This window comes from Mirounga angustirostris, unplaced genomic scaffold, assembly GCF_029215605.1.
Source record: "Mirounga angustirostris isolate CCGP_5_RB_7025 unplaced genomic scaffold, mMirAng1.0.hap1 SCAF_5, whole genome shotgun sequence".
Taxonomy (NCBI): domain Eukaryota; kingdom Metazoa; phylum Chordata; class Mammalia; order Carnivora; family Phocidae; genus Mirounga; species Mirounga angustirostris.
The window spans coordinates 163,898,985-163,911,887 of NW_026991713.1; the positions used below are offsets into that span (position 1 = coordinate 163,898,985).

The 12,903-nt window shown below is 51.8% G+C and overlaps 1 protein-coding gene across 7 annotated transcripts; it reads left to right on the forward strand.

Moving 5' to 3' along the window:
• The first annotated feature begins 6,803 nt into the window (after positions 1-6,803).
• Positions 6,804-11,084, forward strand: BCKDK (branched chain keto acid dehydrogenase kinase). Of its 7 annotated transcripts, none has more exons than XM_064593009.1 (12): positions 6,804-6,961; positions 7,552-7,931; positions 8,030-8,098; positions 8,189-8,299; positions 8,574-8,663; positions 8,744-8,863; positions 8,946-9,044; positions 9,239-9,312; positions 9,609-9,737; positions 9,828-9,917; positions 10,376-10,534; positions 10,628-11,084. In XM_064593009.1, exons 2-12 carry the CDS (start codon positions 7,737-7,739, stop codon positions 10,770-10,772), a joined length of 1,281 nt encoding a protein of 426 aa, XP_064449079.1. In that variant the 5' UTR covers positions 6,804-6,961; positions 7,552-7,736; the 3' UTR covers positions 10,773-11,084. The 7 variants fall into 7 exon arrangements, with proteins under 7 accessions (XP_064449079.1, XP_045731345.1, XP_064449081.1 ...); XM_045875389.3 differs by having other exon boundaries at positions 8,616-8,663; XM_064593011.1 differs by lacking the exon at positions 10,376-10,534.
• The last annotated feature ends 1,819 nt before the right edge of the window (positions 11,085-12,903 follow it).

The following is a 12,903-nucleotide window of genomic DNA, read 5'->3' on the forward strand; positions in this document are numbered from 1 at the left end:
AGCTATTCCCTCCTGCCTCATCAGCGCCACCTGCAGGCCAGCCTCTCTCCCTCTCTTCCTCTCGCCGTTAAATTCCCAGCTCTATTAGCACCGCCAAACCCTTGACATTATCCTAACCTGTGTTCTGCCGTGGCTCCAGCCTGGCAAAACCTGAGTCTGGATCAACCCAACGGTCCCTCTTTCCAAGCCTTCGGTGGGCTAGCTGTGCTCTTTCCCTCGCAGACATCCCATTTATTGATGACCCATCTCTCCTACACCTCTCCTTCCTTCTCATCTGCGTTGAAACTTGCTTGCTTCTCTTTCCCCATTTTAGAAACAGTAACAAATCTCCCTTCGCAATCAAGGTTTTGGGAAGATTTTACACTTCCAGTCTGTACTTCCTCACTTCTTCCTTGCTGCCCAGCACACCGTAAACTAGCTCCTCCCCGAGAGGGAGGAGCTGACGACTAACGACTGATGTCACCGTGATGCTAAATCCAATGGGTATGTATATGTGTGTGTATATGTATATAATCTCTGCACCCAATGTGGGGCTCAAACTCACGACCCTGAGATGAAGAGTCACATGCTCCTCCTACTGACCCAGCTAGGTACCCCTCCAATGGATTTTTTTTTTCCTACATAAAGATTATTTTTATACTTTTTGCAGCAAAAGGAAATTGTAATATTTGTCAGTATCCAAGTGAATAAAGACCATGCCTAAGGCTATCTCTGATCTGGTTTTTTCAGGGCCCCTCCCTGGAGTTCTGCTGGATTGGTGTGGGTTGGGGCGGGTTACCTTTCTTGGAAAGGGAGGTGTGGCTGCTCTGGCATCCGACCCTACCAATGGATATTTTTGAGTTCTTACCATGCTTGACCTCTCAACAGTATTAGTCACTATTGCGCACTCCTGCCCAGGAACTCTCTTTCTCTGGATTCTGTGATATTTCACTTTCCTGCTGGCTCCTCTCTCTCTAGCTGCTCCTTCTCAGGCCCACTCCTTTTTTTTTTTTTTTTTTTTTAAGATTCTATTTCTTTATTTGACAGAGACACACGGAGAGAGGGCGGGAGAGGGAGAAGCAGGCTTCCCACCGAGCAGGGAGCCTGATGTGGGGCTCGATCCCAGGACCCTGGGATCATGACCTGAGCCGAAGGCAGATGCTTAACAACTGAGCCACCCAGATGCCCCTCAGACCCACTCTTCTTCCAGGCAGCATGGTCAGCAGAATAATGGCTCCCAAAGATGCCCATGTTCTAATCCCAGTGACTCGTGGATATGTTAGGTTCCATGGCAAACAGGAATTAAGATTGCAGATGGAATTAAGGTTACCAATCTGCTGGCTTTAAAACAGATTATCCTGTGCAACCAATATAATCACTTAAAAGTGAAAAAGGGCAGGGGAAAAATGAGAAAGGGCAGCAGAAGAAGGGAGTCAGAGGGAGGTGTGACTACGGAAGGAAGACACAGAGAGGATGCAGTGTTGCTGTCTTTGAAGATGGAGGAAGGAGGTCATGAACTAAAAAATGTTGGGTGGCCTCCAGAAGAAAGAAAAGGCAAGGAAATGGATTCTGCCCAAAAGTGTCTGGAAAGGAACTGTTGATATCTTGATTTTAGCCCAGTGAGACCCTTGTCAGACTTCTGAACTGCAGAACTATAAGAGAATAAATTTTGTGGTTTTAAGCCACTAAATTTGTGGTGATTTGTTATAGCAGCCCTAGGCCTGTGTCTCTTCTCCATTATCCTATGGGGTCACATCAGCCCTAGTCAGTGCTGGAAGAGACTACAGAGTGGTGTGAATACCAGAAGGTGGGAATCATTGAGGACGTACTGCTGTTCAACAAATCATCACAAAAAAAGAATGGCTTGAAACAAAAACGGCCATTTAATTTTCTTTTACAGATTTTATAGGTTGGGAATTTGGGAAGAGAGTTTTGGCTGAGAATTCTGGTTCCCATAGTTGCAGTGAGATGATGGCTAATACTGGAACAATGGGAGACTGAAGTAGCTGAGGGCTAACCTAGCAATTCTTTCTCTTTCTCTTGTAGTCTCAGGGTCCATGGAGTCTCTCTGTAGGGGCTAGTTTGGGCTTCCTCAGCATGGCAGTCTCCACGCTACACTAGCCAGCTTTTGAAATTGTCCTGAAAGATTTCCATCTTCTAGTATTCATATCATTCATTGTGTAGTCTCTTTCCACACTAGACAGGGCTGACCTGAGCCCATAGAATAATCCAGAAATTATGGTGTGTCACTTTCATGGCTAAGTCATAAAGAGATTGTGGCTTCCATCTTGCTCCCTCCTCTGTGTGAGGCCAGTTGCCATGTTAGGAGGACACTCAGGCAGCCCTAGGGAATGGACCGCTTAGTAAGGAACTGAGGCCTTTTGCCAACAACCAGCATGACCTTGCCAGGCTTGTGAGAGAGCCACCCTGGAACTGGATTCTCCAGCATCAGTCAAGCCTTTAGGTGGCTCTAGTTTTAACCAACATCTTGACTGGAACTTCATGAGAGATCCTGAGCCAGAACCACTTAGCTTAGCTGCTTCCAGATCCCTGACCCAAAGAAGCCGTGTAAGATTCTAAATGTTTATTGTTTTGACCTGCGATGCTGTGGGGGTAACTTGTTACACAGCCATAGGTGATTAATACAGGGCAGTCGGACTGCTTGCAGAGCAGCTCCAGATTCTAGTACAAGGGCTCCAGGGAGTGAGGGGGAAGCCGTATCATCTTTTACAATTTAGCTTAAAAGTCACACGGTAGGGTGCCTGGCTCAGCTGGTGGAGCATGTGACTCTTGATCTTGGGGTTGTACATTTGAGCCCTACATTGGGCATAGAGATTACTAAGAAATAAAATGTTTTTTTAAAAAGTCATATAGTATCCCTTCCACTGTAACACAAACGTCCTCAGTTCCAAGGGGAGGAACACAGAACTCCATCTCTTGATTTGAGAAGCGTCAAAGTCATATTCTAAGACGTTTGTGTGGGGTGGGCCATTTTTGGAAATACAAACTGCCACATGGGACAGCATTATTTTCTCCCCTGTCTTCTCTTACTCCCTACAGGTCATGGCTTCCAACCTCTGCCCCGAGCCTAAATCTCTCTCCTGGGCTACAAACCCCTTAGTGGGATCGCCTCTTGGCTGTCACCACCTGGATGCCTCACAGGCCATTCAGATGCAATGCAATGCACCCCAAAGTGAACCCCTTAAACTTCCCCAAACCTGTTCCTCATCTGGGGTTTCCCATTTTAAACATGGCCCCTTCATCCATCCAAGCCACTCCTCCTGGATTGCTCTCTCAATCCCTTTAATCTATGCAGACCACTACCCTGGTCCAAGCTACCTTCACCTCCTACCTAAATAAATGCAGTAGTCTCCTCACTGGTCTCCCAGGTATACTTGTCCCTCATCCACAGATTGATTCTCTACACCGCAATCAAAGTGATCCTTTCAAAAAAAAGAATGATTGTAGGTGTGTCTGGCTGGCTCAGTTGGTAGAGCATGTGACTCTTGAACTCGGGGTCGTGAGATCAAGCCCCACTTTTGGCCTAGAGCTTATTTAAAAAAAATAATGATGTAGTTCTGTCACTTTCTGCCTTTCAATAGCATCCCGTTTCAATAGCTCAGAAAATAAAGCCCCAAATTTCCTTCATTTTTTCAACAAATGTTTATGGTGCAAATGTTATGTGCCAGAAATGTGTTAGGATCTTGGGATAAAGCAAGAAAGCAGACAAATATTCATGCTCTGGTGTTACATTTTATTTTATTTTTTAGAGATTTTATTTATTTGAGAGAGAGAGAGAGAGCACAAGTGGGAGGGGACAGAGAGAAGCAGGCTCCCCACTGGGCAGGGAGCCTGACATAGGGCTCAGTCGCAGGACCCCGGGGTCACGACCTGAGCCGAAGGCAGACGCTTAACCAACTGAGCCACCCAGGCGCCCTTGGTCTTACATTTTAGAAGAGAAGAGAAAAGGGGCACCTGGGTGGCTCAGTCAGTTGAGCATCCGACTTTTGATTTCGGCTCTGGTCATGATCTCACGGTCGTGGGATCGAGCCCCACAGTGGGGCTCAGGGCTCCATGCTCAGCAGGGAGTCTGCTTGAGATTCTCTCTCTCCCTCTCCTTCTGCCCTCCCCCTGCTCTCTTTCTCTAAAATAAATAAATAAATAAATAAATAAATAAATAAATAAATAAATAAATCCTTTTAAAAAAAGAGATGAAAAAGTGCGCAATTAATACAATCAGTACATAAAGTATATAATATGTTGTTGGTGACAAATGCTACAAATAAAATAAAAAGTAGAGCAGAGTGGGGAGAAAGTTTATTTATTTATTTATTTATTTATTTATTTATTTATTTATTTATTTATTTATTTATTTATTTTGCAAGTTTAAATAGGATGGTCAGGGTGGCCTTCATTCAGTTGACATTTGGGCAAAAGCTTGAAGGAGGTGAGGGGTAAGCTATGTGGATATCTAGGGGAAGGGTGTTCCAGGCGGAGAGAACAGTCAGTGAGAGGCTCTGAGGCGGGGTGTACCTGGTTTGTTTAGGGAGCAACAGGGAGGCCAGTGTGGCTGCAGTTGTGTGTGGGGGGGTGGGGGGTAAGGACGGAGAGAAAAGAGGGGAACAAGTCTTTTTTTTTTTTTAAGATTTTATTTATTTATTTGAGAGAGAGAGAGAGAATGAGAGAGAGAGCACATGAGAGGGGTTATGGTCAGAGGGAGAAGCAGACTCCCTGCCGAACAGGGAGCCCGATGCGGGACTCGATGCGGGACTCGATTCAGGGACCCCAGGATCATGACCTGAGCCGAAGGCAGTTGCTTAACCAACTGAGCCACCCAGGCGCCCTCAAGTCTTTTAATCTTTCTGTAAAGTGAGAACAATAGCAGTACCTGTCTCCGAGAGTTGCTATGGAGAGAAAGTTAATACAACCCAGGGCTCTTGGAAGAGTGCCTGACCAGCGGTGAGCTCTGCAGGAGTGTTGGGAAAGCCCTGGGTGCATGTCCACCCTCGGCCGCTGGGTGACAGCAACGAGTTCAGGCGGCGCGCCGCTCGAGCGAGCGGGGTTAAATGGGGTGAAGTCCTGCCCGATGCCTCCCGCCTCAGTGCCACTGTGACAGCTCCTCACTACCGGACACGCCGCGGCCACGTGAGCACGGAGTTCTGGCACACCGCAAGCACTCCCAGTCCTCTGCTTCTCGGCGCGTGCCGTCCTCCCCCCCGGAACCATCCTTCCCTCTCCCTTCTTCCCACCGGCTCAAGCCGAGCCCGCCTCGGGAGCTGAGTGGCCTCCCGGCCTCACTCCAGTATATTGCTAGGATGCTGGAAAAGAAAGGGTGGGAATGGTGTGGGGATGAGGGGGCACAGAGGAAATCCAGAGACTCAGGGAGCCCTATCCTCATGGTCTACGCAGACCTTCCCCCAATTCCTCAGGCAGGCCATCCATGGTAAAGGGTCCCACCTCTGCTGAAGTTTATAGACAGCCTTTGGGCTCCAAAGATGTTGCCTGCTTCATTTAATCCTTTTTTAATTTAAAAATTAAATTAAGGGTGCCTGGGTGGCTCAGTCGGTTAAGCGTCTGCCTTCGGCTCAGGTCATGATCCCCAGGTCCTGGGATCCAGTCCCATATCGGGCTCCCTGCTCAGCGGGGAGTCTGCTTCTCCCTCTGCCTTCCGCTCCCCCTGCTTATGCTCGCTCTCTCTGACAAATAAATAAATAAATCTTAAACAAAACTTATATTAAAAATAATAATAATAAAACTAAAATTAAAAAAAATTTAGAAAATATATAACCATGGTAAAGAAAAATCCAATCAGTACAAATACAAGTACACACACACACACACACACACGGAGTAAGGTCTCTCCTCCATCATCTCCTGCCTGGAAAAAGTAAATTGTTTTTTCACTGGTCTCTCTGCATTTGGTCTCACCAACACCCTATCTCCCAAACACTACAGCCACAGGGTTCTGTCTAAAGAGCAGATCAAATTAAAACCCTTCAGTGACTTCTTACTAACTCAGGACATATGCAGACTTCTTGCCCTTTATGATCTGGTTCTGGTCACCCCATTCAGCCCCTCTTCTTCCTAGACTCCACATGGCTGTAGGTATATCCTCAGATTATCCAGGCTGTTCTCTGTCTTTTCATACCCTTTCCACTACGGCTTGGGCACCTGGCCACGTCCTACTCAAGCTGCACCTGTTCCAGTGTCCCCGACCCTATTTAATACTTCCATCCTGTGCAGCCCTCATCAGGATTTATGACACTGAAACTGTCTTCCTCTGTGGGTCAGGGAAAAGTCTACTTAGTTGATTCAATACCCAAGCTCCTCCTCTGGCACTGAAAAGTCACCCAGTCAGCGTGACAGGCACGAATGAGTAATAATAACATACTCACATAGTGCTAATTCCATGCCTGGCACTGTTCTAGGTACTTTACATATATAAATTCATATACCCACACAACCCCAAGGTTGATAGATCCTAATTATACCAACACAGAAATTAAAGCATTGAGCAGTTTAAGTGAGTTGCTCCAGACAGTAAAAGTGGCTGAACTAGGGTTTGAACTAGCAGTCTGGTTTTCCACAAATGGAAGGAGAAGGATGGGACCGCAGGGAAGGGAACCAGGTAGGGTTTGGTCTGTGTTCTTCACATCTAAGGGTCTTCCCGCCCTCTCCCATTTCGCTCCCAGGAAGCCCATTTTATAAAGCAGGAGACAGAGACCCAGGGAGACCACAGATAACTCCGAGAGAACTGTAGAAGGAGCCGTGGAATTTATTTGGGGGTCCAGGAGCAGGGGCGTAGCTGGGATGGTCTCGCTCCAAACTACAACTCCCAGGAGGCACCGGGCCCCCAAAGCCCACATGACGTCACGGCGGCAGAGGGCGCAGGCGGCTCGGCTATCCGGGCCTGTCGACTGTTGGGCCGTTCCGCTCGGACCTCGGCCCTGGCCCTGGCCCTGGCCCTGGCCCTGGCCCCGCGGTAAGTGGAGCAACCGGCGCGGACCCTGCCTGCGGAGGCTTGGCGGCGCGGGCTCGTAGCCTCCGCCACTGAGCTGGACCGCGGAGTGCGCGTGGACCGGGGTGGCATCTACCATATAGGGGGGATCCGGGCCGAACCAAGTGACCCTGCGGAGGGGGAACCCAGACGGCGACTCCAGGGCCGCCACTTCGATGCAGCCGGCCGCCGGGTGCACAGAGCTGTGTGTGCCACACACGGGCAGGCCACGCTCCTGGGGGGCCGGGGTCTGAAGGCGTTGGGTAGGGGTCAGCCCCGCCCCCTGAACGAGGGTGCCCAGAACCGCGGGGAGGGGTATTGTTTTCGGGCTGGACCGGTCTGAGGATCCCGTCCCCTCCAGGCACCAGATGGAGCGTCAAGTTGAAGAATAGCCCGGGAAAACAAGGTTGTACAGGCTTGGCCTGTATGTGTTGGCGGAGGTGGTTGAATGGGTGGGTCGAGATTGCCCAGGTCTGATGATACCAGTGCCACGTGGAGAGATGGTGCGAATTGTTTGGATTCGGATCCTTACAACTCCCCCCTTCCCTTCCTCTCCCCCCCCCCCCTCCCGGCAGATGGGAGCTGCCCCCTGGGGGCTGAGCTTGTCAGCATCCTTGACCTGCAGTCGCTCCTGAAGTCAGAGAAGAGCCCCTGCCCACCCAACACACCCCTTGCCCCGCTTTGGGGTCGCCTCGGTGTATCTGGTCCTCTGCCCTAGCGGCCGCCTAGTCCATAGAGAAACAAAGGAGCAGAGTGGACGATGATACTGGCGTCCGTGCTGGGGAGTGGTCCCCGGAGCGGACCTCCACTCCGGCCCTTACTGGGGCCTGCACTCTCGCTCCGGGCTCGCTCCACATCAGCCACCGATACGCACCACGTGGAGATGGCGCGGGAGCGCTCCAAGACCGTCACCTCCTTTTACAACCAGTCGGCCATCGATGTGGCAGCGGAGAAGGTCCGGAGCTGGAGGGGGTGTCCAGGGAAGGGGTGGGGCTGATGTGGTGGGGGCGGGGCGTTGCAGATCCAGTGCTCAAAGCCCATCTGCCCCTCCAGCCCTCAGTCCGCCTCACTCCGACCATGATGCTCTATTCAGGCCGCTCTCAGGATGGCAGCCACCTTCTGGTAAGATTCCAGCCCCTATTTCTGTCTTGGTTCCTGGAGCCCTGGCACAGCCACTCAGGCCCTGGCCCTGACTTCCCTCTTTTCTCCTAGAAAAGTGCCCGGTACTTGCAGCAAGAGTTGCCAGTGAGGATCGCTCACCGCATCAAGGGCTTCCGTAGCCTTCCTTTTATCATTGGCTGCAACCCCACCATACTGCACGTGGTAAGGGGGCCTCTGGGGGGCGTGGGTTTCTCTCGAGGGGACTGTAGATCAGTGTGCCCCCAACTGCCCAAGGGACATATTGGGAGACGGGACCAGAGTGGCAGAAACTTGTCTGCCAAAAGGTTTCAGGGCCAGAGGGCTCAGACCCAGGCCTTAAGAGGCCAAAGTTCCATATTCATTGAGGCTTAAAAGACCATGATGGGGGTTTAAACCAAGTGAATTGGGATGGATGGCAATCCCCATGGGTAAGCATGGGTGGCTGTTCTCTACCCAGTGCCCACGGCATCCCTGTGAATTCCTACACCTCTTCTTGCAGCACGAGCTGTACATCCGTGCCTTCCAGAAGCTGACAGACTTCCCTCCGGTGAGGGCTGGGCCAGGGCAGGGTGAGGGGCTGAGAGGTCAGGGCTGAAACATCCAAGCTCATGACTCTGTGGCCTGTAGATCAAGGACCAGGCGGACGAGGCCCAGTACTGCCAGCTGGTGCGACAGCTGCTGGACGACCACAAGGATGTGGTGACCCTCTTAGCTGAGGGCCTGCGCGAGAGCCGGAAGCACCTAGAGGTCAGGGGCAGCACAGTGGGCACCCGGGCCTATCGGGGGGCCTGGGAAAGGCACAGGGTTTCTGAGGCCCCACTCTTCACAGGATGAGAAGCTCGTCCGCTACTTCTTGGACAAGACACTGACTTCGAGGCTTGGGATCCGCATGTTGGCCACACATCATCTGGCGCTGCATGAGGACAAGGTGGGGTGCTGGGATCTGAGACCTACCAGGTGGGGCAGAGGGGACTGAGCCAGGGTCTCCCTTGGGCTGGGGACTGGACCAAGGGCCTGGGAGAGGCTTGGGGCTGCTTCAGCGGTCCAGAGCGACTGCAAGCATTTGGTGGCCGAGGTGTGGGTCAAGGTACTGCTTAGTCCTGACTTTTTTTCTCCTGCCAGCCCGACTTTGTTGGCATCATCTGCACTCGCTTATCGCCAAAGAAGATTATTGAAAAGTGGGTGGACTTCGCCAGGTGAGGCTAGAACAGCTAAGGGGGTGGGTGTCTTCTGGCTGGAAAGGCTTGGGTCTGAGCCCTTGCCTACGGCAGGGGTTCTCAAATGTGGCATTTTGGGTCAGATAATTCTTAGGGGCCGTCCTGTGCCTGTTAGGATCTTTAGAAGGATCCCTGGCTTCTATTCAATGCAACTCCCTGTTGTGGCAAGGAAAAATATCTCTAGAAATTGCAAAATTCCTCTGGGGGTGGTGGGGGCAGAATCACCTCCATCTGAGAATCACTGGTCTAGGTTTGAACTTTGCTCCTATCCACAGACGCCTATGTGAGCACAAGTATGGCAATGCCCCCCGCGTCCGTATCAATGGACATGTGGCCGCGCGTTTCCCCTTCATCCCTATGCCGCTGGACTACATCCTGCCTGAGCTCCTCAAGAATGCCATGAGGTGGGCTGGCTGGATATGTTGGAAGGGGGCAGACAGGAACTGGGATGAGGCTGGGGTACCACCACCTACTGGTCTTTCCTCCCCGCGTAGAGCCACGATGGAGAGTCACCTAGACACTCCTTACAATGTCCCAGACGTGGTCATCACGATCGCCAACAATGATATCGATCTCGTCATCAGGTTTGCCCTTAGTGGGAGTTAGGCTGGGATACGTGGGGGTTCCAGGCACTGTTTCTTCCCTGCTGCTTGACCTTGAGCCAGGACCTGCCCCCCACTGGTCAGACAAGATACTCTCCGGTTCTGAGAATGCCATGAGCTGGATATGAACAGATCTGGGGCTGGCTGCAGGTGCCAGGGGCCCTATCCTTGTCAGCAACTGAGGGGCCTGGAGTGGGGAGTTAGGATGTTGGGTTGACAGTAAGTGTAAAATCCCGTGAGAAGGTACAGCAGCCAGTGGCCCAGGCAGAAGTGAGGATGGAAGGATGTTGCTTATAAAAAACAAGGCCCCAGGGTCTAGGTGGATCACATTCCATCTTTGGGTGGAAGGGGCAGGAAGGCAGACTTCGCACTGTTTGTTTGGGAGGTGGTGAGGCCCCCACCAAAGCTGGGCCCAGCCCATGTTATCAACATCTTGCCAGGATTTCAGACCGGGGCGGGGGAATCGCTCACAAAGATCTGGATCGGGTTATGGACTACCACTTCACTACAGCTGAGGCCAGCACCCAGGACCCCCGGATCAGCCCCCTTTTTGGCCACCTGGACATGCACAGTGGCGGCCAGTCAGGGCCCATGCATGGGTGAGGCCCCACCTGGCTAGGATGGAGGGGTGGGGGGGGCCCCAGGGGACTCAAGCCTCTGAAGCCTCTATCCTATCCCCCTGCCCATCCCAGCTTTGGCTTCGGGCTGCCCACCTCACGGGCCTACGCGGAGTACCTCGGTGGTTCCCTTCGGCTGCAGTCCCTGCAGGGCATTGGCACAGATGTCTACTTGCGACTCCGGCACATCGATGGTCGAGAGGAAAGCTTCCGCATCTGACCCCACAGCCCTTGGCCTACTTGCCTGCCTAGCCTGGGCCCCACACCCTGCCAGGACCTTCTGGGTGAGGCAGGGTGCCACCCTGCTCCACATGCTGCTGCATCTTGGGCCTTAGGGCCCCAAACAGATGGAATTACATGGAGCCCGGTGCCACCCCTCCTCTACAGAGGTCCACTGCTTCCCTGCCTCCAGGCCTTGGGGGAGAGGAAGTGGGGACCCTTGAGACCTCCAACACCAGCTCCGTTATTCTCGTTCCTGGGGAACCCCTACCTTGACCTGCTGTTTGTTATTAAAGTTCACATTTTGAATGCCCTCTTGGGCCCCGTGTGTGGGGAGGGCAGGTGGGCTTTTGTTTCCACCCTATTCTGGTTCCCTGGGCCCTTGGGTTTAAGTAGCTCGTGTCCCAGTCTCGAACTGTCCAGACAGCCTGTCAGGCCAGGTATAGAATTGCCCCCAAATCTCTTTTCATTTAACGAATGCTAAATTTCATGTAACAGGTGTTTCTGGGTCCCAGGCGATATCGAAGGCCCAAGTTGGCCCAGCTTCAGGCCTCAGTTCTGACACTTCTCTTATTGACAGTCACAGGTTCTGGAGGTGAAGGTTACCAGACTGGGCAACCTCCTGAGCCATCTGATTCCTGAGCCTGAGTAAGATTAAAAATACTGCCTGCCAGTTGTGCCTGCTTCTGCCAAGAAAAAGGAACACACAAGATTATATCCTGGCATGCCCCAGGGGACAGTGGGGCCCTGGTCCAGGGGGGTGGGGGGGGCAGAAGGAAAGGGCTCCAGACAGCAGGTGGTGACCCAAGGGAGGGGGAAGAAAGGCCTGAAAGCCTGCTTGGTGGGACTGGTGATGGAAGTGGGGGGTTGAGGGGAGACGGGAATTGTATCTGGAGGTCAGACGTGACTTACCAGGCTGAAAATCCTGCTGGCTCTGGCACGGGGGTTGAGGCTGGAATCTGGCCAGGAAGCATGGGCTTTCTCCTGTAGGCAGCAGGAATCCATGGACAGATTTTCAGCTAGAAAGGGATGTTTCCAGTTAGCTTTCTTAGAAGAAGACGCTGAAAGGAGGGTTTGTGTCCATGTGATTTGTTGAGAAAGTGCTCCAGTTAGGGAGTAGGGGAAGCAGAAAAGGGAAGGGCAGGAGGCCAGACAAGGATGTCATCTCAGGCAAAAGTTCAGAGCCAGCTACTAAGTTCTGTCTTTGAGCTGGAGGCGGGAGAGCTAAATTCCATAGTCATTGATGAACTCTGCTTGACAATCACTGGTTAATGTCTGTGTTGGGAAGTAGGGGTGGGTAGGTACTTAAACTTTCAAGCTGAAAGCTTCCCTTTGCAGCTTTTTTTTTTTAAGATTTTATTTATTTATTTGAGCGCGCGCAAGAGAGTGAGAAACAGGGACGCCTGGGTGGCTCAGTCGTTGAGTGTCTGCCTTCGGCTCAGGTCCTGGTCCTGGGGTCCTGGGATCGATCTGGCTCCTTGCTCGGCGGGAGGCCTGCTTCTCCCTCTCCCACTCCCCCTGCTTGTGTTCCCTCTCTCGCTGTGTCTCTCTCTGTCAAATAAATGAATAAAATCTTAAAAAAAAAAAAAAAAAGAGAGAGAGAGAGGAAGGGGAGAGGGAAAGGGAGAGAGAGAATCCCAAGCAGAATCTGCACTGAGCCCGGAGTCCAACGCAAGGCTCAGTCTCACAACCCTGAGATCATGACCCGAGCCAAAATCGGAGTTGGACACATCACTGAGATCTTGACCTGAGCTGAAAGTGGGAGTCGATGGACACTTAACCAACTGAGCCACCCAGGTGTATCCCTGCCCCGTTTAACCCCCCACCCCTCCCTTTTCAGCTTTTTTAAGGCAAAACAGCTCTATTAGCCCAAGGGATAGTTCGACAAAGAGCCTCTGGCTTTTGAAAGCACATCAAAGGTAATCTGGATCTGAAGAAGCAAAAAAAGAAATTCCAGAGGGTCTGGGTGAAGCATCTACACAGTTCTAGAAGTAACAGATTGGCACATTAGAAGGGAGGATTAGAGGGAGAATAGTGAGGAGTTGGTGTAGTAACCTGGATCAGGGATTTATAAGGCCCAGGCTAATCCTCAACTAGAAAGGACAGCAACCCTGTTAACAAGATGTTGGGTG

Bases quoted from the DNA above. Each gene is read 5' to 3' on its own strand.
- BCKDK (XM_064593009.1), top strand. From the start codon at position 7,737: ATGATACTGGCGTCCGTGCTGGGGAGTGGTCCCCGGAGCGGACCTCCA. The intron at 8,864-8,945 runs GTCAGGGGCAGC...CACTCTTCACAG, and splicing joins AGAGCCGGAAGCACCTAGAG to GATGAGAAGCTCGTCCGCTA. The intron at 10,535-10,627 runs GTGAGGCCCCAC...TGCCCATCCCAG, and splicing joins CAGTCAGGGCCCATGCATGG to CTTTGGCTTCGGGCTGCCCA.